Genomic DNA, 23,731 nt, shown 5'->3' with positions numbered 1-23,731 from the left:
CACAGTATCGGAAATGGTCAGACATGGGGAAATGGTCAGACATCAGAGTAGGGTTGAGGGCGGAGAAGAGAGTTAAAGCAGCTCAAGATGAGGGGCCAAAGAGAGTTGGGAGTTCAGGGAGCTGCTGGTAAGATTAAGGGAAAGCAGGGAGCACGGGAGGCGAGATCCTGAGTGCCCTGCTTTCCTTCCCAGGGTAGTGGGGAGAGGCACCACCTGTCTCCACTTTCAAGCAAGGGAGGTGTGTCCTTAGCCTGGGGTTCGGAGCAGATCTCTCAGAGCAGGTCCCTTCCTGGACAGCCGGGCTGGGGCAGGGGCGCGACAGGGGTCGGGTGGCGCGGCGGCTGGGAGCAAAGGTCCCGCAGTGGGCCACGCAAGCGCATAGCGGACATGGCAAAACTTTGGCGTCTCTGAAAACCCCTCCTTACCCGCTCCCTTCTGGCGTGAGGGAGCCAGGAGGCCTCCTTCTGGCCGGGCAGTGGGACGGTCGCCGCCCGCCCCTCGCGGTGCAGCACCGGTACAGACGCGCTGACCCCGCGGCCGTGTCGCTGGGTGGCGTCCCCGAGCGAGTGGCGAGGTGTCTACCCAGGCGGGTTGGGGGCGGTGCCAGGGTCGGTCAAGAGTCCGCCCCGCCCCCTGCCTGGCTCGGCTGGGGAACTGGGCCGGGAGGAGGCAGCGGGGCTCCCAGGCACGTGGGTCTCTGCGGCTGCGGCGGCTGGACGCTGGCACTGGCACCTGGGAGCGGCGGCGACGGCACCCCGGGCGGAGGGGCGCAGCTCAGTGAGGAGAGGTGGGGCGCCTGGAGGGAACAGGGGGCAGGGAGAGGTCGGCGGGAGAGGCCCCTGGACGCGGCGGGCCAGACTGGGGCAGGTGCCGACTGGGCGCGGGGCAGAGGAGAGCCCTGTGGAGCCGCTGTCGCCCCGGCCACCGTTGCGAGCCGGAGTGCAGCGCATAACTGGACGGCTTGAGCGCGCCTGTGGGTCGGTAGTTGAACTTTGTCTCCACGGGAGCGTCGGTCTCGATGAGTGTGGACCGGCGCCCGGTAGTGAGGAGAATGTGCGCGTCCGCGTATTGGGGAAGTCTGCGTGTTAGCGGGTGTGTGAGCCACTGGGGGCGACTGGTCTAGCCTGCGGAACTTGTCTGTGTGTGCTCAGATGTGAGCGCCCCCGTGGCGTGGGGTGGTGGGCGGTGCCCAGAGACACGAACCCCTGGAGACCCACTGCCCCTGCCCCTGTCCTGCCCCCAGGGTCACTCTGGGTGGCCGCCTGCCATGGTAAGGTTGAGGGGCAGTTGCAGGGAGTGGGCAGGGGAGGAGGGAGTGGCGAGGAAGGACAGTTAAGCTTCTGTCCCGGGACTTTTAATCTGGCAAATGGTGCGGTAGGAAGGGTCAGTCAGGAGAAAGGCGATGCCCCACCTCCCAACCCAAGGGCTGCCGGTGGCCCTCTTGGGGTCCTCCAGGAGCGCAGCCCAAGGGCCAGGGACTGCTGGGAACCCGCGTTGCCTGCTCGGAACCTGTGGGGTCCGCTGTGCAGTTCCTCTCGGCATGGCCTCTCCAGATTCCTGGGACCACAGCCTGATCTACCTGGTTTGTTTTGGATCTAAGCTGAAATAATGATGAGCTTTTGAGGATCTGGGTGGAGCCCCAGGCAAGTTTATTACCTGTGGGGTGAAGTGGGAGGAAGAAGATTCTCTGAGCAGACAGGTCCACAGGAGAGCTCTGGAGACTTAGAGATCTATGTTCCAATCCTGTCTTGGCCACTCTGTGGCCTGGACAACGCGTCCTTTCTCTGAACCTCAGTGTCCTCCTCTGTAAGAAGGGACTAATGATATGGAATTTGAGGGCTGTTTAGGAGCAGAGTTTGTCTTGCTCAGCACCACTGTTCCCCCTGGGCAGGCTCACAGCTTGGGGATGGGAAGCTAGTCCCTGGAGGGAGCCTCCCAAAACCAGAATCCCAACTCTGTCCCTCCCTAGGGCACAAGACTTCCACAGGACCAAGCCTGAAGCCTGTAGCCTGGGACTTAAGGCCTCTGATAACTGGGGCCTGCCGATCTTTCCAGCCACCTCTCCCGCCTGAGTCTTCACCTTGCAGCAGCTGCCTGTAGTCTCTCATTTCTTGCCCCTGGCCTACTGCATATTCTATACTCCCTGCCTGATAAGCCCTCCTACTCCTTCCTCAACTGGAGAACTACCCAGACTTGGGACCCAGCTCAGATGTCCCCTCCTCTGGCAAGCCTTCCTTGATCCCCCCCCAGCTGTGTAGGAGCCTCTTCTAGGCCCCTAGAGTCCTGGTGCTGACAGCCCTCGTCCCACCTGGACTGTCATGCTCTATGTCTGCCTCCTCCTTTCTTCTTTGCAGGTCTAGGGGCTCCTGGAGGGCAGAAACTGGGTCTGACTCATTTCTGTGTTGCCAGCACTCTGCACAGGGCTGAGCTGAACTGAGAGAACAGCAGGTTTCTAACCCCAGCTTCTCCAGTAAAGGCTTGGCTGCAGAGGAGCTCCATGTCACTACAAAAAAGGGCAAACCAGAATCTGGTTACCTGCTACTGGGTGGCACAGGTTGCCAGAACAGTGTGATCTGAGACACTATAGGACCCAGAGTGCCCAGGCTAAAGACCTAGATTTCATCCTGAAGGCAATAGGGAGCCATGGAAATTTATGAGCAGAGGAGATTCATGGTCAGAGCAGCATTTCAGAAAGAGCTCTCTGGCTGCAGGATGGAGAATGGATAAAGAAATGTCAAGGACAGGAGGTCAGGGTGTGTGTGATGTTGACACTAGAACCGTCCCAGGGGTTGTTTAAACTCTAATTGAGCCCTTGCCCCTTGGCCAAACACTTTTCCCTGAGCCTTCAGATGCTCCTACTGGGGAATTTGAGGACCTGCAATTGATCTCGTCCCAGCTCTGCTCCCGGCTTGTTGGATGACCAGTTCCTGCCCTGCCAGGCTCTTAAAAAAGGCCAGAACAAGTAAGATCCTGCATGGGAGAGTATGTGTGTGGCACAAAAGGCTTGTCACTCTTTCTCCTCTTCTCCCTGCCTTGGGCTGTCTTGGAGTCTGGTCAGAGGGGTTGGGGATCACTGTGGGCAACCCTCAGAAGTGGCTACACTGTGGAGTGAGGCTGTGGCTTTTCTCTTCCTATCTCTCTCCTGCCCAGGTTACATGGGGCTCTAAGGCTGTGGATCTCCCCCAAGGACCAGCTAAGAAGGTGTGAGGATATCACCAGGGCCTCATGAGTGACCCCATGAGAGCTTTGACTTAGTGGCTAAAGTCTTTAGAGAGGCTATTGTCCCTCTCTAGGTGTCAGTTCTGTCATCTGTAAATTAAGAATGGTGATCCTTGCTTCTTAAGTGCAAAGTTGCTATGAGGATTCTTGAGCTAGTGATCAGGGAAGAGCTTTATAAGCCTTAAAGAGCAGTGCATGGAGGAGTGTGATACTCATAGACTTAAATCCACTTTGAAGATGATAAGAGAACATGGGTGCAATAGCAAAGGATTGTGCTCATTATTGAAATTTAATTATTGAATGCCTTCCTCCCCCACCCCCTCTGAAGAGAAGGCTTAACCAGTAACAATTTACAACAATCCATTTTGTCCTCCCACAGCCCTGTGAGCCCAATTGTGTTTCCATTTTGCTGATCAGGAAATGGAGGCCTGGATTGTATCTTTTCATCAGGCTGAGTTGAAATCTGGGGCTCCTGTCCACCTGGCAGCTTAGCCCTCCCCATCTGAGACAGAAGCCCTGTCCGGGTCTTGGTCCTCTGGCTTCCAGGCTGAGGGGAGTTTGAATTCTGCCCTGGAACAGTGCGTTTGGGGTTTTCTTGTGACCAGATTACTCAACTGCTCATTAGATAATGCCAGCTCAGACCTGCCCACAGGGCCAGAGAATCCTCATTGATCTGATGAAGGGAGTGGGGTTGCCCCTCATGCCACCTGCCCAAACTGCCTCTCCCCAAAGCACTTTCCATAGGCCTGCCTGGTGTACCCCCTGGGCCACACCTTTATCTTGGGTGCTCTTGGGTCCTCAGGCCTGGCCTCTCCTTATTACTGGGCCCTGATGGGAGGGGGCTGGCTGTGTGGGCCACTCTGACCTCTGTACTCATCCAGAGGCCAGTTGAAGCACTAAGCTAGGCCATCCCTGCTTTCTGTCTCCATCTCCATCACCCAGCACAGGTTGGGCTCAGAGCAGGTGCCAGTGGGTATCTGGGAAATGAGTGGCCAGGTGGGAGTAGCCATAGAGCAGAAGGGGAGGCTTTGCTCCATGGAGAGCCACACTTGGTTCTGGAGCAGTGGAGTTCCTCCACCCCTGTCACCCCATCTCCTAGGCCTGAGTCTTTCCTGGTCCAAGATGAGTAGCAGGAGTTTCTGCTGGGAGGGTGAGCAACCTGGGCCCCACGGAACAACTCCTTGGCCCTCTACTCTGGTACCTTGTCACTGTCAGTGTAGCTCCTGGGTGAGAGGCCTGGGTGCTGGAGAGAGGGAAGAGGGCTTCCCTCAGGCTTCTGGGACCCATGTGGCCTCTCCCTCCCCAGGTCTGAGGAGAGCTTCCGGGTGTGGGCGTGACCTCCTGGTGAGTGCCCAGCCACCCAGCCCTGGCTTGTAGGAGGGGGACTCTTGCCGTGGCTGGGCACTCACAGGAAATCCAGGGCCAAGGGACCTGCTCCTCTCACAGTACCACCATATGTGTCGTCTCCTCCTTGGTCGCCCTCCCTCCACACTCCCTGTCCCATCTACCTTCCATGTGGTGCCATCTTTTTAAAGGTCAACTCTGACCACATCCTTCCCTCTTAAGCCTTCCATGGCTCCTCATTGTCCTCAGAATAGAGGCCAAGCTCTTTGGCCTGGCATTTGAGCCTTTTCATATGAATTCCTCATTCCCCCTCGCCACACTCCATGCCACGCCACCCTCCACAGCAACCATGCAAGACCTGCTGGCCTTTTCCCAGCAGTTCACACTTTGATCCACCAAGTCTTTGCTCACGCCTCTTTTGCCTTCACAGGCCTCCTCCTTCTTCGTCTATCTAACAAACTCCTAATCACCTATCAGGTTCCAGCTCATATGACCCCCTCCTCTGCAGAAGCGCTCCCTGACCACCTCCCCAGGCCAGGTAGGAGTTGCTGTTGGCGCCATGGCCCCTGGGCTTGCCTTGGTTGTGGTTTATTCACCCAAGTGGATTTGGTCCCTGTCATGTCTCTTTCCCCAGTCAGACTGGGTACTCCTCAAGGCCCAGGAGAGTGTGACCTGAGGCCAGGTGTACAAGGTCCCTCTGAGGCTGGGTGTACCAGAGCACTGGCAAGTGCTTGCTGGGACTTTGTGGTTGCTGGGAATGTGATTTAAGATTGCATTACTCTTGTGGCTCTTAGAATCTCAAAATCAAAGGTTATCAGGAACAACGAGTAATCGAATTGAAGAAACACTGAGCCTTCACACCCGGAGCCAGAGCCCCTCAGAATTAGACTGTGAGAATCAGTGAACTTAGAATCCTGGAGGCACCTGGAGTGAGGTCATCTCAGAATTACAGACTTGCGTGGTTCCTGGTCAATGCTTTCATCCCCCTTTCCACCTTGGGTTCTCCATCCACCTTCTTTCCTCCCAAGCTGGACCCTTCCTGCTCCTCCTCAAATCTCATTACAGCTCCCTTCCGGGAACCTTGCCTGACTGGTCTGACCATGACCTCTGTTCCTCTGCTGGGGACACCCAGGAGAGCCTCCCTGGCTAGCAGTGTTGTGGGCTCCTGAATTTCAGTGTCTTCCTTCCTGTTGTGACAGGCAGGTGCAGCCTCCACCTCCGGACAGTTTACGATTTATTAGTACCATGGTGCACCCACCTGCCCACTTGTCTTATTCCCCATTAGCTGTCCTGTGCAGCAGCGATTCTCCCCATCTGAGCAGTGAAGAAACTGAGGCTCCAAGAGGGGGGCTGACTTCACCAAGGCTGCACAGCATGGGTGGTTCCAAGTTAGACCCTGAACCCAGGGTTCTTGCCTCTTGAATCTGGAGGCATTTGGCCATGACAGGTTGGGGTGGTGGTCCAGGACACTGTGGTTTAAGCCTGCTTAATTTAGTAGCACGGCTCTGTAGTCCTGTTCTGGGCTGTGCTCGGTTGCAGGTGAGATGGGTGGTTCGGGGTTCTGCTCTGGGTTGGGGGTGAGGTTGTCAAACCCACACTGACAATAAGTAGAACACCAGACCTTGAGTAAGCCCCTTCCTCTTTAGATCTTTCTGATCTGTAAGCCTGGCTGATCTGAGACTTACCCACTCAGATGCTGCTCTGAGCTCAGCCTTGGTGAGTGGACTCCACAGCCAGGATCTTGGGGGGTCCTCAAGAGGAAGAGAGCATCTGGGAGGGGGTACAAAGCCCAAGGGCCTCAGGAAGAGGAAGGCTGACACCACAAAGGCACGGGCTGATCCTGGGTGCTCCCAGTGCAGAAGCACAGCGGCCAGGCAGGGGGCCTGCTGGCCTTGGGCCCTTGAAGGACATTTGGGAGGAGTCGGGGTGACTTCTAAGCTCCTCGGCCTGTGCACTCCAGCCTTGCCCTCTTCACTCCCCTTAAGCCACCAGGGTGATGAGCAGTTCCTCACACGTGTCATGTCGTCTCTTGTTCATCCTCACTCTGCTCCTCCTCTCTCTTCACCCACCTGAGTCCTACTCATCTTCCCAAATGCAGGTCAGGTGCTCTCTCCTCCAGGAAGCCTTCCCTTGTCACCCCTCCATTCTTGTGAAGCGCCTCCTTGGCTTCCTCCAGGACTGATCACCTGTGTTACCATCACCTGTTTCCAAGTATGCCTTCCCTGACTTTGAGATCTGACCTACCTCAGAGTCCCCAGGTGCCCTGCCCAACTCTGGGCATAGATGTGACAACCTTTGCGAAGGGTGAGCGAGTGAGAGTGTGGTGGGTATCTGGCTTCTGTTGGGGAATCCCTGGACTGGCTTCCCCCTGAGGCCTTCAGTATGGGAAACCTGATCTGTGGCTATTCTGGTTGTGACCTTCCTATAGCCCCTGCCCATAATTCCTGTGAGGCCTCCTGCCCTTCATGTCTTCCTGAGATACCCCCACCCTCCCTACCTTCTTTACCTGCTGAAATATTCTTTCTTACTATTTCATAAAATGAGTCTAAATCATCTTACTAGCTCAACAACCCTCTGAGGCAGGTACTGTCCTGATATCGAGAGGAAATTGAGATCTGGGTTTTGGAGTTAAGAGACTTGTCCAGGTCTTACCACTGGGAAGAGCAGAACTGGGATTTCCCACCTGCCTAGTGCCCTCTCTTGCCCCCTCGATGTGTTTCTGGGACCAGGTCCTCTGTTTCCCTTCACAGCACCCCATCTCTGGCAGACACAGGCAGCAGGGATCTCCAAACAATGATGACAGGACATTCTCCCCTACCAGGCTAGATGGGGTCTGCCACCAGGCAGAGAGGCGCATTCCAGAGCAACTCAACTGGAGGAGCTGGAATGTCGTCCAACTGCCCTGGAAATTCCACAGCGGCCTGGGAGCTGCCCAGCTCCTCCTCCTGATTTGGGCCTCACTAGCCTAGAACTGCAGAGAGGAAGACCCAGATTGGAGTAGGGACAGAGCCAGGTCGGAGGGGCCAGAGGTCTGCATGCTAGGCTTGCCCTTGATTCACTGGTGACCTTGGGTGAGACCTTGAGCTACCCCTTTCTGGCTTTAGTTTTTCTACCTGTGAGATGGGTACAATAATCACCATGACCTCCTCACACTAAGTAAGTACTGGGAAGACTAAATCCTGGGCCCTGCCAATTGGGCACTCCTGTGGCAGAAAACTGAGCAGATAGGCAGAGCTGTGGGGCTAAAAAGGGATGGCCGGGGAGCTGCCTGGGGAGAGGGCCTGGGTCTTGCAGGGTGGGAGGTAGAGGTCAGGGGCACAGCCAGACAGTCAGAGCTGCTATGCCGTTTGCTAGCTTTGTGTCCTGGGACAGGTTATTTAGCCTCTCTGAGTCTCTCGGGATTCAATGAATAGAGGTATATGAAACCACCTAACACAGAACTTGGCACAGGGACAGCATGAAACTCTTGTGGTGATATAGGTGTTAGATGATCAGGGAGGCCGTCCATGAGTGACCATAGGACCATGGGACTGCTTTTGTTGTGCCTGAGACAGGAAGATGAAGGCAGAGGCAGAGAGGGTGGGTTTTCTGGAGGGGTGGCAGGGACCAGATAAGCCAGGGCCTGAGTGCCAGGCTGAAGAGCTGGGACATTCACCTGAGGGCACTAGGGAGCCAGGGACGTGACTCAACAAAATATGGTTGGGTTTGTGTTTTAGGAAACCACATGACTGCAGTGTGAAAGCTGAACAGACCTGGCAGGGGTGGAGGCATGGAGGCCAGTAAGGAGGCTGGTGCTGTGGGCTGTGGGAGCACCTGCCTCAGGCTGCAGCACAGGGACCGTATGGTGCATGTCTGAGGAATTTCACTGGTTGAACTGATAGGACTTGGTGAGTGGTGGGCTTCCAGTGGGGTGGGGAGAGGGATGTTGTCCAGGCCGTATCAGAGATTTGAAATCCGGAAAGATGGTGCAGGCCCTTCTCAGAAATGAGTATCACTTGGAGAAAGTGATATTCTCCACTTCAGCCTATTGAGTCAAGGCATTTTCTAAGGAGGAGGAGACAGGGAGTGCACCTGGCCTAGTGGGTGAAAAGGTTGACACCCCTCACCTTGTCACAGCCTCTAGAGTAGATCAGTGGGGAGCTACCAGCCCACTAGCCATACCAGTCTGAGACCACCGGGCAAGGTGCACTCAGGAAGCAGCGGCCCAGAGGCATTTCCCACGGCCGGTCCACAAGCTATTCCTACAGTGCTCCCATCTCCTCTTCCACATCCCCCCATCCTTGGGGACCTGGCCTCAGCTGTCACAGGCCCACTCCTCCATCCTAGGGAAATGATGATGCAAAAAGAAAAGCTCAGGAGGGTTATGTCCTATTTCTCCTGTGAGGTTCTGAGGTGCTGGCGGATGGTGGGACCTGCCCACACAGAGGGTCACCTCCACCACGCAACTGTCCCCCAACCTGTGCTTGGTGTGTGCAGGGGGCTCCAAGGTGAGACAAAAACCAGGGCCAGAATTCAGGAGGGCTGGGCTCTAGCTTTGGCTCTGTCCCTGACTTACTGTGAGGCCTGCGCCTCAGTTTCCTCCTCTATGAAACAGGGTTTGGCACAAGAGATTTCTGAATGCTGTTTCAGGCCCTGATGGTCTAGACTGCATCTTCCTGTGTGTGTGTGTTTGTGTGTGTGCGTGTGTGTGTGTGCACGTGTACATCTGTGTGTGTCCACTGCACGTACACCTGAGTTCAACTCTGCATGCCTCTGCATATCTTGGTGCGTCTGTGCCAGTGTGTGATCAGGTGTGGCATATGTGTGTTTATAACACCTATGGAGGAATGCTTAGAGGTAGGAGTGGGGAGCAGGGGGTCTCTAGAGACCTTGCTTGGGCAAAAGTGTGTTGGCAGAAGTACACTAGAATGCACACTGGACAAAGAGGGTATTGACGTTTCCTGCTATGGGGCCAAAGCACAGAACCAAGACCTTGGAAAGAGACCCTGGAGGCTTGAAGGCTTGGCTCAGCTGTGCAGGACATTGGGGAGACCTTCCCCCAGGCAGTACCACCGCTCTGTGAAAGGGGAGCCCAGGGAAGGAGGCTGTGAATAACCAATCCCTGGAAGACATGAGCTGGGGTTTGGGTGTGAGCCGAGAAGGCCCTCAGACCAGAACAAACACCAGGCCGCCTCTCTGCCTGCCTCTGGTCAAAGTTACCACAGAGGAGGCAGCCCTGTGGGGGACTGTCCTGGCTGGGTTTCCATGACCCTGAGCCTGAGCTTTCTCCACCTCCCTGTGTCTGCAGGAGCTTCTTGGGGCAGCAGCACGGCCTGCCCAGAAAAATGTTGGAGGCTGGGCGTGGCCCCAGGCCTGGGGACCTGTTTTTCCTGTTTCCCGAAGAGTTCCCTGCAGCCCGGTCCAGGCGTGTGCATTCATGAGTGAGGAATCCGAGCAGGCTCTGAGCATCCTGACCTGGAGAGCAGGGGCTGGTCAGGTACGGGTGTGTGTGGGTGGGTGGGTGCCCCGACCGGGAGGTGAGGGCAGGTGAGTGTGCCGTTGTGCCTGTGTCTGCCCTGAACTGGCTTAGATCAAGGGATCCGAAGGCAGGTGCCGTGCCCTGCTCCCTCATCCCAGGCTGTGATAAATTTAGGCTTTGAAGCCAGATAGCCCTGTGTGTCAAGCCTAATTTTTCCAATGCCTGGCAGTGTGATCTTGAACAAATAGGTTAACCTTTATGGCAATATCTACCAAGGAGTGGGGTGGGGGAGGAAGATGCCATTTGAAAGTTGCTCAGCCCAAGTCTGGCCCCTATAAAGCAAGGTGGGTGGAGAATCCTGATCAGACTGACACAGATCCTGAGGTAGGTAGAAACCTGTGGCAGGCCTCAGACAGCCGACCTATCTCCAGAATACATGTGTCCAATCCCCTCCCACTGGCACTTCCCTGACCTGTCCAGAGAAGGGCAGAGTCTCCTGGGCTCCTGAGGCAGTTGAAGGAGACATAAGCAGGGACATAAGCATGTCCCAGGTGGGCCAGGACCCCTAGAGGGGCTGGGTTGTCCCCTGCATATGTAGGGTTAGCAGCTAAGAAATCTTTAAGCATTCTTGTCCTTGAGAGGCCCTCAGAGAAGCAAGTAATTTGAAAGTAATTTGATCAAAGTTACACCAGTGGGGATGGGCTGCAATTCCCATTCAGGTGAAAGGGGCTGCAGGAGGGAGGTAGTGGAGTCCCTGTTTACAGGAGTATGCAGAGGCTGCAGAAGGGCTTGTGTCTGTGTGCACCTCCTCTGGGCCCCCATAGCCTCTTGTGCTTGCTTCCTTCATTCATTCGTCCATTCATTCTCTCATTCCTATAATACCTCCTGTGGTCGGGCCTCCTGCTGGATGATAGGGACAGAGAAAAGCATCAGATGGACCCAGCCCTTAAGGAGCACCTGAAATGTGTTGGGATAGAGGATGGAAGGACAAATTACCAAAGGGCTAAGAAACATTCCCAGGGATGATGGAGGGAGAGCTTCAGAGATGAGAAGATCCTTTGGGATGATGGAATGCAGTGTGGGTGGGTCCTGGGAAGGCTTTCCAGTGAGAGAGAACAGCATGAACTCAGGCAGAGGAGCCTGGAAGGGCCCTTACAAGGCTCTGGTCTCCCCTTCAGACTAGGAAGTCCTTGGGACAGGACCAGCCACCGGGACACAGTGGGGCTGGTGAGCGTTGGACAGTCAGGTGGAGCCGTCTCTAGACCCAGGGGCATCAGGGTAAGGAGAAGCAGAGGGGAGACTTAAGGGAGAGGGCTGGGGACTTGGCTGTCCCTCTAAGGCAGGGGCTGGGGCTAGGAAAGATGTACTCACAGGTTGGTCAGCCAGCCTGCAGAGCAAGAGGGCTGGCTGGGTGAGTCTGGCCCGGGGCCATGGTGATGGAGTTCCCAGAAGGCCTGGGAGGGTGGGGGCCAGGACGTCTTAAAACAGGTGGAAGGGGCAGCTCCCTCAGTTCAAGGGAGACAGGGAAGTCTCCACCCCTCTTCTCAGTGTCAGAGATTCCACCACTAGGGATTAGCAGGAAACTTCATGCAGGGTGATGAGATGGTGACTGTGGAGGGAAGTCAGGCCTTGGCACTGGGGCAGCAGCAGAGCAGTGGTGTGGAGGGGAAACTGGGCGTTTGTGTCTCAATCATGGAGGAAGTCCCCTCCCTGTCCAAGAGGGGCAGAAGACCTCCCGGGGGCATTTAGTGGCTGCAATTCTCAAGGCTGGGGATTTGATTAGGGTCTGAGACTTCTGAGGGAAGAAAATGCCTGGTGTCACCCGGTGCTTTGTGGCCAAGCTAGACTCGAACCTCAGCTTACTGATCCCCAGGCAGGGACTCTGTCCCGGGAGGGAATGTGGTCCCTGCTTAATCTCACACGGGGGCCTCTCCTTGCTACTTCTGCAACTTCTGTGAGCAAGCGACTCTCAGCTGCCCTTCTGAAGCTCCGGACCTGATGGACCCAGCCTGCGCCCATCCTCACACTTGCCATGACTGACACCAAATTCCTCCTCTCCCACCGCTCTGGAACAGCCTCCAGAGCCTGCCTCCAAAACATCTCCGAGGCCTCTCCTCTCACAGGGCCTGGGGCCTGCCCCAGTTTCAATCTTGGTGTCACTCCCCTGGCCCACCACACTCACCTCCACAGCCCCCAGTCAGGACCTCCAGTCCCACCTCCACTGTGGCCTAAGGTTTCTGGAAAAGGCCACTGCTAGCTGAACCTTGGCACTTATAACACCACCGTGTGCCTACTGTGTGCAGCCTCTACTCTAGATATTTTACACAGAACACTGGACCCTCACAATAGTCCTTATAGTGCAGATTCTAGTAATTGTCCCATTTTACAGCTGAGGAAATAGAGGCAGTCTGGCTCCAGTGCTTAGGTTCTTAGTCACTGGGTTCTCTGCACTGAAGGATAAAGAGCCATGAGTTCAACAGGTGGAGATAAGGGCCATGAATGAACTCCAGGTAGAAGGAGCAGCAGGAACTAGGGCTGGGACGCAAGAGCTTTGGGCACATTCAGGAAACTGCAGGTCATAGGGGTTGGGGCGGGTGAGGTTGGCAGAGGCTCAGTTATGAAAATCTCAGGTACCAGACTTGAGTGCTGGGCTTTCTCCTGAGAGAGGGCAGGAGCCCCAGGAGAGTTCCAAGTAGGAGAATACTTTCTTTGACAAAGGCCACTCTGGATTTTGGTGGGTGGGTGGGGCTGGGGCTGGAGGAGAAAGGCCAATGCAGTGGTTCCAGCAACAAGAGGTAGAGCCTGGCACTAGGCTGGCAGCAGGAACTGCCCTGACCCTGGGTAAGACGGGTCTCAGCCACTTGACCCTGCTAGAGCCCCAGCCTCCACCTGTCCCTTCTTAACTTGGCACCACATAAGCTTCTCCAGGCCTCCTCCCCCTGGGGAGCCATCTGTGTCCATGGCAGGGGGAACAAAGGTGCAGGCCCCCTTCCTTGTGAGTGCACATTTGCTGACAATAGGAGACAGAGAAGATCTAGGAGTCTTGGTGAAAGAAGGGAAACTGCTGGGCACTGTGGCTCAGGCCTATAATCCCAACACTTTGGGAGGCCGAGGTGGGTGGATCACTTGAGTCCAGGAGTTCAAGACCAGCCTGGGCAACATGGCAAAACCCCATCTGTACTATAAAATACAAAAAAGTTAGCTAGGTTTGGTGGCACACACCTGTAATCCCAGCTACTTGGGAGGCTGAGACTCGAGAATTGCTTAAACTCAGGAGCAAGAGATCACGCCACTGCATTTCAGCCTGGGCGATGTAGTGAGAATCTGCCTCAAAAAGAAAAAAAAAGGAAGGAAATCGAAGGACCTTTACACTTGCCCCCTAGCACCCCTAATCTCAACCTCATGGGCTTTGAACTGCTGCTGTGAAGCCAAGACTGGAAGGGAAGTCTGGATCTATGAGAGTGGATGTCACGTGCCCTGCAGAGTTCCCCAGTCCCTCAGGATTCCAGCATCTAAAATTAGGGGAATTAGGCCATAATCCTGTAATCCTGATACTTTGGGAGAACGGGTGGGCAGATCACTTGAGGTCAGAAGTTCAAGACCAGCCTGGACAACATGGTGAAATCCCATCTCTACTAAAAATACAAAAATTAGCTGGGCATGGTAGCATGTGGCTGGAATCACTTTAACCTGGGAAGTGGAGGTTGCAGCAAGCTGAGATCGCACCACTGTTCTCCAGCTTTGGCGACAGAGTGACTCTGTCTAAAAATAAATAAATAAAATAAAATAAAATGGAGGGAATTATATGGCCTCAGATTCTCAGGATGAGGAGGACTCACACTTCATCTGCCCTTTCCATCCTCCCAGACACACCTCCACACAGGCACAAGACCTTCTGCAGCCTCTGCTAGAGAGCCACTTGCATAATCCCACAAACAGGGAGTTCACTACCTCCCTCCTAGAGCCACTTCCAGGGGCTGGACCTGGTCAGGAGTGCAGTGGTGTGATCACAGCTCACTGCAGCCTCAACCTCCTGGGCTCAAATGATCCTCCTGCCTTAGCCTGCAAGTAGCTGGGACTACCGGTGCATGCCAGCATGCCTGGCTAACTGGAAAAAAAAAATCTGAAGAGATGGGGTCTCACTTTGTTGCCTGAACTGGGCTTGAACACCTGGCTCCTGCCTTGGCCTCTCGAGTAGCTGGGATTATAGGCGTGAGCCACCACACCCAGCTTGAACTAACTTTTTTTAAAGGTCAGATAGTGAATATTTTAGACTTCACATGCCATATGGTCTTTATCACAACTACTCAACTCTTTATAAACAGACGGGTATGGTTGTGTTCCAATAAAGCTGAATTTACAAAAGCAGACTGGAACTGGCCTTTGGACTATACTTTGTCTGCCTCTGTTCTCAAGTTTGACAATTGTGTGATCCTAATATTCATAGATCTCATGCATTCTCAAAGTTTCAGAGCTTGGACGTTCTGGGTCCAGATCCAAGTCAGATGGCAACAAAAGTCCTGGACAGATGGTTGTGTTGGGTCCCCTAGAGGCTCTCTGGCCACAACTCTGATGTCCCCACTCCTCCCTTCCCTTCAGGGCTATGGCAGCAGACCTGGAACCCTGGAATGGCACCATCAATGGCACCTGGGATGGGGATGAGCTGGGCTACCGGTGCCGCTTCAACGAGGACTTCAAGTACGTGCTGCTGCCTGTGTCCTATGGCGTGGTGTGCATGCTTGGGCTGTGTCTGAACGCCGTGGCACTCTACATCTTCTTGTGCCGCCTCAAGACCTGGAATGCCTCCACTACGTACATGTTCCACCTGGCTGTGTCTGATGCACTGTATGCGGCCTCCCTGCCGCTGCTGGTCTATTATTACGCCCGCGGCGACCACTGGCCCTTCAGCACCGTGCTCTGCAAACTGGTGCGCTTCCTTTTCTACACCAACCTTTACTGCAGCATCCTCTTCCTCACCTGCATCAGCGTGCACCGGTGCCTGGGAGTCTTACGCCCTCTGCGCTCCCTGCGCTGGGGCCGGGCCCACTATGCTCGCCGGGTGGCTGCGGGCGTGTGGGTGTTGGTGCTGGCTTGCCAGGCCCCCGTGCTCTACTTTGTCACCACCAGCGCTCGCGGAGGCCGCATCACCTGCCATGACACCTCGGCGCCGGAGCTCTTCAGCCGCTTCGTGGCCTACAGCTCAGTCATGCTGGGCCTGCTCTTCGCGGTGCCCTTTGCCGTCATCCTTGTCTGTTACGTGCTCATGGCTCGGCGGCTGCTAAAGCCAGCCTACGGGACCACGGGCGGCCTGCCTCGGGCCAAGCGCAAGTCCGTGCGCACCATCGCCGTGGTGCTGGCCGTCTTTGCCCTCTGCTTCCTGCCCTTCCACGTCACCCGCACCCTCTACTACTCCTTCCGCTCGCTGGACCTCAGCTGCCACACCCTCAACGCCATCAACATGGCCTACAAGGTCACCCGGCCACTAGCCAGTGCCAACAGTTGCCTTGACCCCGTGCTCTACTTCCTGGCTGGGCAGAGACTCGTCCGTTTTGCCCGAGATACCAAACCACCTACTGGCCCCAGCCCCACCACCCCGGCTCGCCGCAGGCTGGGCCTGCGCAGATCTGACAGAACTGACATGCAGAGGATAGAAGATGTGTTGGGCAGCAGTGAGGACTCCAGGCGGACAGAGTCCACGCCAGCTGGTAGCGAGAACACTAAGGACATTCGGCTGTAGGAGCGGAACATTCCGGCCTGAGCAGGTTTATATTGAGAAGCTGTAGGGGACCAGGAATTGTGCAGAGGGCATGGTCTCCCCAGATATGGACCATCAGTGACTCATGCTGGATGACCAAGGAAGCCATGATCCCGTGCACTGTCATTTGACAGGGGATCAGGATATTCTCCAGAGTCAGCTGTTCCCATAACCCCTAGTCATTATTTGTGTGTATGAGTTGGTGTAATTAAGTTTCAAGAAAGGTGAGAGTTGAAGGTCAGTGACACCCCCGGCCTGACTCCCACGCAAATAGCTGGCTGTACTGCCAAGGTACCTAGGTAGGAGTTCAGCCTAATCAAGTCAAATGGAGAAACAGGCCCAGAGAGGAAGGTGGCTTACCAAGGTCACATAGCAGAGTTTGGAGCTGAGCTACCTGGGGTGGGGGCCAAATCACAGGTTGGCCAGAAAACCCTGGTAAGTAGTGAGGGCTGAGTTCGCGCAGTGGTCTGGAATGAACTGGGTGCCAAGGTGGACTCAGCTCTGAGGAGTACCCCCAGCCCAAGAGATGAACATCTGGGGACTAATGTCATAGACCCATCTGGAGGCTCCCATGGGCTGGGAGCCAGTGTGAGGCTGTAACTTATACTAAAGGTTGAGTTGCCTGCTGAGCTGTGCCCTATTGTATGGTTGGGGGATAAGGATATGGCAAGGAAGCTTTCACCAGCCACAAAAGGGTCCTTTCTCCAATTCAATCCCTCCTGCCACCTGCCTTCTGACTAGCTGTCTCAGGAGTAGTCTCTTATCAGGGATCCTCTCTCCAGACCCCAGATCATCCCCCACTCTTTTTTTTTTGAGATGGAGTCCCGCTCTGTTGCCCAGGCTGGAGTGCAGTGGTGCTATATCAGCTCACTGCAACCTCCACCTCCCCAGTTCAAGCGATTCTCCTGCCTCAGCCTCCCAAGTAGTTGGGACTACAAGTGTGTGCCACGACGCCTGGCTAATTTTTTGTATTTTTAGTAGAGATGGGGTTTCACCATGTTAGCTAGGTTGGTCTCAATCTCCTGACCTGGTGATCCACCTGCCTTGGCCTCCCAAAGTGCTGGGATTACAGGTGTGAGCCACTGTGCCCAGCCCCAGTCATCCCCCACTTTAAAGCCAGCTGACTTCTGTGTCTGACTCTGTGCCGAGCACAGAGAAGAGTCAGGTGCAGTCTGAGACCTTGAGATCTTCCAGTTTAGGTGATGGCCAGTCTTGTGCTGATAAATGTGAAATCATTTAACTGGAGCTCCAATTTAACTGGGAACCCCTTCTTTGTAGAACTGCCCATTTCCATGGTGCAAAAACTCTTATCATGGCCAAATTCAAACTATAAACATGATGTCAACTTCCTTGTAAAATTTCCGAAAATTTAACAATTGGTTCTTGCAAGCAGGTACAAGTCACTCTAGCACATCATTGGATAATGCCGAGTGGCTGGGCCTGTGAGCTGGGGATCAGGGAAGGGTTCCTGGAGTGGAGAGACTCCTGAGTTGTAGCTTCTGAGAAAAGCAGCTCACCAGGAGAACACCCACATGCAGGATGCCTCCCAGGCAAAGACATGGGGCAAGAGGGCAGGGTGTACAGGAGCCATAAGCAGTCTGGACAGCTGGCTCTAGGCTGAAGGTAGGGTTGGAGCTAGGTCACAAGGAGGCCAAGTCAGGGTTCCCTCCTTGCCCTGACCCTAAGGATTCCTTTGCATTGGGGGTAAATATGAAAGAGACTCAGTCCACCTCCTATCCATCCTCTTCCTTCTGGGAAAATCCCAGATACATGGCAGGATGGTGCTCAGGCTGGGTCAGGACTTAGCATGGGGAAGATGGGTCTCATCCATGATAGGTTCTGGGTCTAGCCAGGACCACTCCGGGCTGATGTGTGGAGCTCAGCTGGACAGGGCCCAGCCCTAACCTTTGAACAGGGATAGGGCAAAGCTGACAGGCCTCACTCTTGATCTGAAGGACAGGGACCCGCTCCTCTCCCACTCTCCTTGTGGGCCCACTCTGCCTGCCTCTGACCTCTCTACCCTTCCCACGCTCCCAAGGCATCCCCAAAGGTTGTTGTATTTGGAGCCTGACTCCACAGCGCCCTCATGTGACAGAGACCCATCACAGACTGTAACCCAAATGATTACTTTGCACTGTGCCATGTGGGTGACATGCCCAGAATAGTGTGAGATATTCACCTCTCACATTCTAGGTTCTATACTTCTGTTAATGTAGCCAATGTCCTTCTGAGCATTTTTTTTTTTTTTTTTGAGACGGAGTTTCACTCGTTACCCAGGCTGAAGTGCAATGGCACGATCTCGGCTCACCGCAACCTCCGCCTCCTGGGTTCAGGCAGTTGTCCTGCCTTAGCCTCCCAAGTAGCTGGAATTACAGGCACGTGCCACCATGCCCAGCTAATTTTTGTATTTGTAATAGAGATGGGGTTTTGCCATGTTGGCCAAGATAGTCTCAAACTCCTGATCTCAAATGATCCACCTGCCTCAGCCTCCCAAAGTGCTGGGATTACAGGTGTGAGCCACTGCACCCGGCCCTTCTGAGCTTTCTTAGTGACTGCCTCTTACAAACCATCCTTGAGCCTTTCCTGCAGACCCGAGCCACTCCCTTTTCTACCAACTGCTGCTCAAGCTGAACCTCATCCCAGTTTATAGGGATCCCCTCCCCAGGTGAGCTTTGCTGGTTGAGAGTGTGAATGCTGAGCTCTGACCCTCTCAGCCCTGCTTAGACCTGGAGGCGGGATTGTATCCCATGATTTTGGGGGCCCTTGAGTGTGCATCTGTGGTTGGGGTAGGCTAGGACCTCCCCAAGCCCAAGTTCCCTGGTCACCATTCTTCTCATGTCCTGCCCACCTACCCTCCTGCATCTGCCCCAAACCAGACACCATGGTGGATGGAGACAATACCATTGCCTAGAGCCTGGAAGCTCTCCTTGAACCACTGCCTGTAGATTTCTTGGGACATAGGACCATAAGGACACAGGAGGGGCTTATTCACCTTCTAATCCTGTGGCAGGCGCAGGTGGGGGTGAATACTGGAGACCCTGGGCAAACCAGGGATGGCGCAAGACCCCACCTCGGGAACCCTGTTGGACTGCCTGGCCCCTTGGTATGCACAGCCGGCCTTGCTGCTCAATGCCCAGGCCACTCACCTTGAGGGTGAGGTTCCTGCCCTGATGCCTCATGCTATTTTCGGCCCAAGTAAGACTAGAATTTTCCATTCCTGGCCCCAGACCATTGTCCAGCAGTGATGTGGGGGGAACCTGCCTGCCCTCAAAATATCTTCTCTTACCCTCCAGGCCTCCCTGCCCCCTCTACACCTCCCTAACCTGACATCACTTCCTGGGCTGTTGACTCATGAAGGCCACTGTGAAAGGGCACGTGACTCGCCCAGCCACCCGGCTGACCCTAGGGATTATCCAGCCCAGCTGCAGACTCAAGGCCAGAGACGGGTGGGGCTGAGCTCAAGGTCATTCAGCAGGTCAGCGTGGCGCCTGGATATAAGCCAGTGCCTTGGTGGCGATTCTGCTGTCACTCACATTGCCCAGCTCTTCTTGCCCAGGGTGACTGGAATGGAGCCATAGAGCTGAGGCCAGGGACAGGGCAGAGATAGGAGGAAGGGGAGGGTGGAGAGTTGAGTGCTGGGGAGTAAATGTTGGCGGATGTGCCTGCAGCAGCTGTTCTCGATGAACTGCGTGACATCAGGGCCGGGTCCCTGGCACACAGGAGTCTGCCCTGGCTGGCAGATGTCCCAGGACCCAGGAGGGAGGGGGTCATCCCAGGGGACATTTCCACTTTTACCCCAAAAGGTTAGAAGAGGCCCTAAACAACATGTTATCCACACATGGCTGCTCCAGTACAAGCCACCAGAGCTACCTCTTTGCCACCCTTGTCATGGCAGATTTGGGCTGCTGTGTTTAGAATCAGGCACATGGGGGAGAGAAGTCGTGTATTGACCCATGTCCCATGCACCCTGCGGGACCTTCCCATCTATGTTGTATGGTGGATGCTTCACAGCAACCCTGGGAAGTAGATGTTATGATCCCATTTAGCAGATGAGGAAACAGGAGAAGTGAGGACTTGCTCTGAGTTATCCAGGCCACCAGGTCGAGTCAGTGAGTCCAGGCCACCTCATGGCCAGAGTCATGCCTTTCAGTGCCCCACCACGCTCACAACCCTGCAGGGCAGGAGGGTCTGTAATTCAAGATGGCATGATTCAAGGTGACAGAGGTGGTGTAGCAAGGATGTGAGGACACAGATGCTCCACCCAGACCACCTCAGTGTCCCTGTTGTCCCCACTTTCCTGGCTGGGGCCCCTTGGGCAAGTTACCTAATCCTGCAGCACCTCAGTTTCCCATTTCCAAAATGAGATGCTACCTTCCACTCAGGGCACTGAGGGGCTTCCCTACATTGTTAGCGTGAAGTCCTCCTCACAGTGCCCAGTGTGTGGTCAGCATTTATGTGGCTGGCACTGGGCCGGGGCTACGGAGGCCAAGCAGTTGGGCCCTGCCCTCGCAGAGTTGACATCACTTAGTATGTAACCACATTGGGCTACATGTTCTGAAGGAGAGGATGGTGTGCCTGGTCAGTGAGCAGCAGTCGGCCATATGTCTCCAGGGACCCCCTCCATGTAGTGTGGGAGGAAGGAAGCAGGTCTGTCCTGGGGGAATGTGTGGGGGCACTTCTGCCCTGCGTGGCAGTGGGTAGATTTCAAGACCACGGCCTGTGCTGTTTACAGAAACTTGCCCAGGTGCCCGGCTGTGGGAGGGCAGCATGGAGAGGAGGAAGAGGAGACTCCTAATAGCAAGCTTCAAGGCCTTGCCCCTTCAGGCTAGATAGCTCCCACCCTCCCACACAGCAGGGTAGCCATTACTTTCTGACTGGGGTGTCCACCATGGCTCTCTGCAGGCACCCCTTACTTTGCTAAGAGTCCAGAGATCCAGGAGGAGAAGACTGGCCTGGAGCTGGGCCAGCGCAGGCAGCACATGGGCAGCTTTTGCTGTGTGACCTGAGGCCACCTGCCTGCCTTCTCTGGGCTGCACTCTGGGGCCTGGAGACCCGTTCCACGGTTCCAGTTTCCCCACCTCAGCAAAGGCATCAGCTGCCTGCATCCTCATCCAAGGCACAACCAACAGCGGCTCCCCGCAGCCATTTCCAAGACCCTCCAGGCCCTCAGTTCTGAGGACTAGGGTGGAGGCAGTGTTTCTCCCCAGCATCCAGTGACCAGAGAAGTGAAGTGACTCCATTGCTGCCACACAGAGCCACACAGTGCGATATTAGGAGCTCCTGCCTCCTGCAAGGTGAAGGGTGGGGCTTGGCCAGGAGTGTTCAGGCCACAGGGTGAGGGGTGTGCTTGTGGGGGTAAGAACTGAGCCTGAATTAAACTCATCCTCCTCTGCCCTGATGCACTGTGCAACTTGGGGGAATAGCTACCTCTCTCTGGGCCTCACCTTCCCCATCTTTGATAGATTGGTTCTGCCCAGCCGCTCCTCCTCCAGTAGGGGATTCCTGGGCTTGCCTCTGTCTTGGCTCCAGCTCAGGTGTCCAGTCTCAGCCCTGTCCCAGCCAGGAACAATGGGCCAGGCAGGGCCAGTCACCCGCTGTCCCTAGGGGCTCCACCCATGGTCCTGGGCTATTTTCAGCCCTTGCAGATGGAGTCAGAAAAGGATTTTCCACTCCCAGCACAATGACTATCCTGGACCATTGTCCAGGAGTGACGTGGGGGATCTGCCTGCCCCAAAATATCTCCTGCCCCTAGTCTCCAAGCCTCTCTGCCCTGCTCCTTTCATACCCCCATCCTGAGGTCATTTCCTGGGGCTGTTAACTCCTGAAGGCCATTGTGAAAGAGCATGTGAGACCCCTGGGAGACACAACCAGCTGGAATCAGTTTTCCCTCCTGGCAGGGACCCCAGGGATTGCTTGTCTGCTTAATGGAACTGGTGGCCCAGGGAGGGCTGTGCCTTACCCAGAGTCACACAGCAGTCAGGGTGGAGCCTAGAGATAAGCCCAGGGCTCTTCGGCTGCTCCCACTGCCTCAGCCAAGTTCACTAGCTCCAGTCTGTGCCTCCTGGAACTGAGAGCTCACCACTGAACTTCCTGGCATAGGCACTGGGGAAGCAGCTGAATGATGTGGGTGGAGAGGTGCATGCAGCTCAGGCTCTGACCTTGAAGTGAGCTCAGCGCAGGGGCCTGATCTTAAACCCTGTTCTCCCCATTGAGTCCCATTTTTACCAAACATGGCTATTAGGGATTGAACATGTGTGTCCCCCACCCCGCAAATCCATATGTTGAAATCTCAACTCCCAAGGTGATGATACTAGAAGGCGTGGCCTTTGGGAGGTAACCAGGCCCTGAGGGTGCAGCCCTCATGAATGGTGTTAGTGCCCTTAGAGAAGGGACCCCAGAGAGCTCCTCACCCTCTTTCTGTCATGTGAGGATGTAATGAGAAGTTGGCAGTCTGCCACCTGGAAGAGGTCCCTCATCAGATCTCAACCATGCTGGCATCCTGATCTCAGACTTCCAGTCTCCAGAATGGTGAGAAATGAAATGTTTGTTGTTTCTAAGCCACCCAGTCTATGGCATTTTGTTAGAGCAGTCCAAACTGAGTGTGACTGAACTCAAGGTGACCGGGGCAAGGGTAGGGGGCACAGGGCAGCTGAGGCAGGAGCAGGGTTCTGGCCAGTTCATCCATTGTCAGGTCTGGGACTCCAAACTCAGTTTCTTCATCTGGAAAATTGAACTGATAATACCAATACCTCTTTTCCCGGTTTACTAGACAGCAGCAACGCAGTGAGGCACAAACACGCAACTGTTGATCTTCCTCCCACCCATGCTCCCTGCTCAATGATGGGTGATTTTCCTTTCCCATCCAGAAACTGCACATTTGGCAAACTCCAAACTTTTGAGTCACTTTTGGGTAACAAAGTCAGGATTAAAATTTCCATCCCCTGCTTAATTGAACACTCACTTGTCCTTTCCCCTTGTGCTGTGAGGACCCTCCTCACTCCGCTTCTGTGTCCGTCTCTCTAGGTATTGGGACAGGGTGGGGAGAAAAGGGACCAGTGTGTCTTTCCTGGTGCTGCTACAGACCTCTCTTGTTGACCTTGCTTCCTGGGCTGCCAGTGCCCCCTGAACAGAACCCACTAAACATCAGTCCACACCTTTGTAAAAATAGTCTCTCCGCTAAGCTATCCCAAAGTGACCTGATTGGAGTGTGCAACGTCTTTCCTGCTGGGACTCTGACTGATGCCCCAGTCTCCCTGAGTGATTTTCCTAGTGCACCCTGCTGGGGGTATGAAAGCCTGTCCCCGATCCAAACTTGGCTGAGATCTTACAGCTGCCTGCTGTAAAGATGTCTTTTAAGTTCATGGAACCCCAGGTTCAGTGTGTAGAGTGAGGGTGGAGGGTGTAGAGAGCTGGGGTAAGGAACCCTGAGAAGGTGTCTTACTCCAGTTATTTCCAGGTTTCTTTAGAAAGCAGACTATTTTACCCCATGTGTCCTCAGATTTCTGTCTTGGAACCAAATTCCAAATCAGTAGCCACACGAAAAGTTCCCTTCTCTCCAGCGTGGAATTAAACTATCAGACCTGCTTCTGTGACCAAAGCAACTGTAAAACGCGGGGGAGGAAATTAAAAGCCTGCTGCCTTAGTCCACAGTGTTTGCTGTCTCTGTGTGTGTGCATGTGTGTTTGTGTGTGTGTTGATTGATCACGTCTGTTCGAGGGAGGTTGGTGAGGGGTGAGGGGCAGTCCTGGCAGGTACCGAGTGGACACTTGGAGACAGAAGGGCTGCAGGTGGGCATACAGGTGAAGGGGCAATGAGGGCTGGCAGGAGTCAGACTAAACCCCGGAGGTGGAAGCAAAATGGCAGGAAGAGATGGGAATGAATAAAGGGTCCAGCTGCCCTCTGTGGTGCCCCCTCTCCTTCCCTCCTACTTTTCCTCTCTTTCCCTCCACACTGCC

At 54.9% G+C, this 23,731-nt stretch overlaps 1 protein-coding gene across 5 annotated transcripts; it reads left to right on the top strand.

The window, feature by feature from the left end:
- The first annotated feature begins 644 nt into the window (after nt 1–644).
- Nucleotides 645–23,418, top strand: P2RY2 (purinergic receptor P2Y2). Of its 5 annotated transcripts, none has more exons than XM_017977809.4 (4): nt 645–787; nt 8,280–8,450; nt 9,851–10,039; nt 14,621–23,418. In XM_017977809.4, exon 4 carries the CDS (start codon nt 14,625–14,627, stop codon nt 15,756–15,758), a length of 1,134 nt encoding a protein of 377 aa, XP_017833298.1. In that variant the 5' UTR covers nt 645–787; nt 8,280–8,450; nt 9,851–10,039; nt 14,621–14,624; the 3' UTR covers nt 15,759–23,418. The 5 variants fall into 5 exon arrangements, with proteins under 5 accessions (XP_017833298.1, XP_002754817.1, XP_035121407.1 ...); XM_078340269.1 differs by lacking the exon at nt 645–787 and adding an exon at nt 1,362–2,962; XM_002754771.6 differs by lacking the exon at nt 8,280–8,450.
- The last annotated feature ends 313 nt before the right edge of the window (nt 23,419–23,731 follow it).

This window comes from Callithrix jacchus, chromosome 10 (assembly GCF_049354715.1).
Source record: "Callithrix jacchus isolate 240 chromosome 10, calJac240_pri, whole genome shotgun sequence".
NCBI lineage: Eukaryota > Metazoa > Chordata > Mammalia > Primates > Cebidae > Callithrix > Callithrix jacchus.
This window is presented reverse-complemented; position numbering and strand designations above follow the sequence as displayed.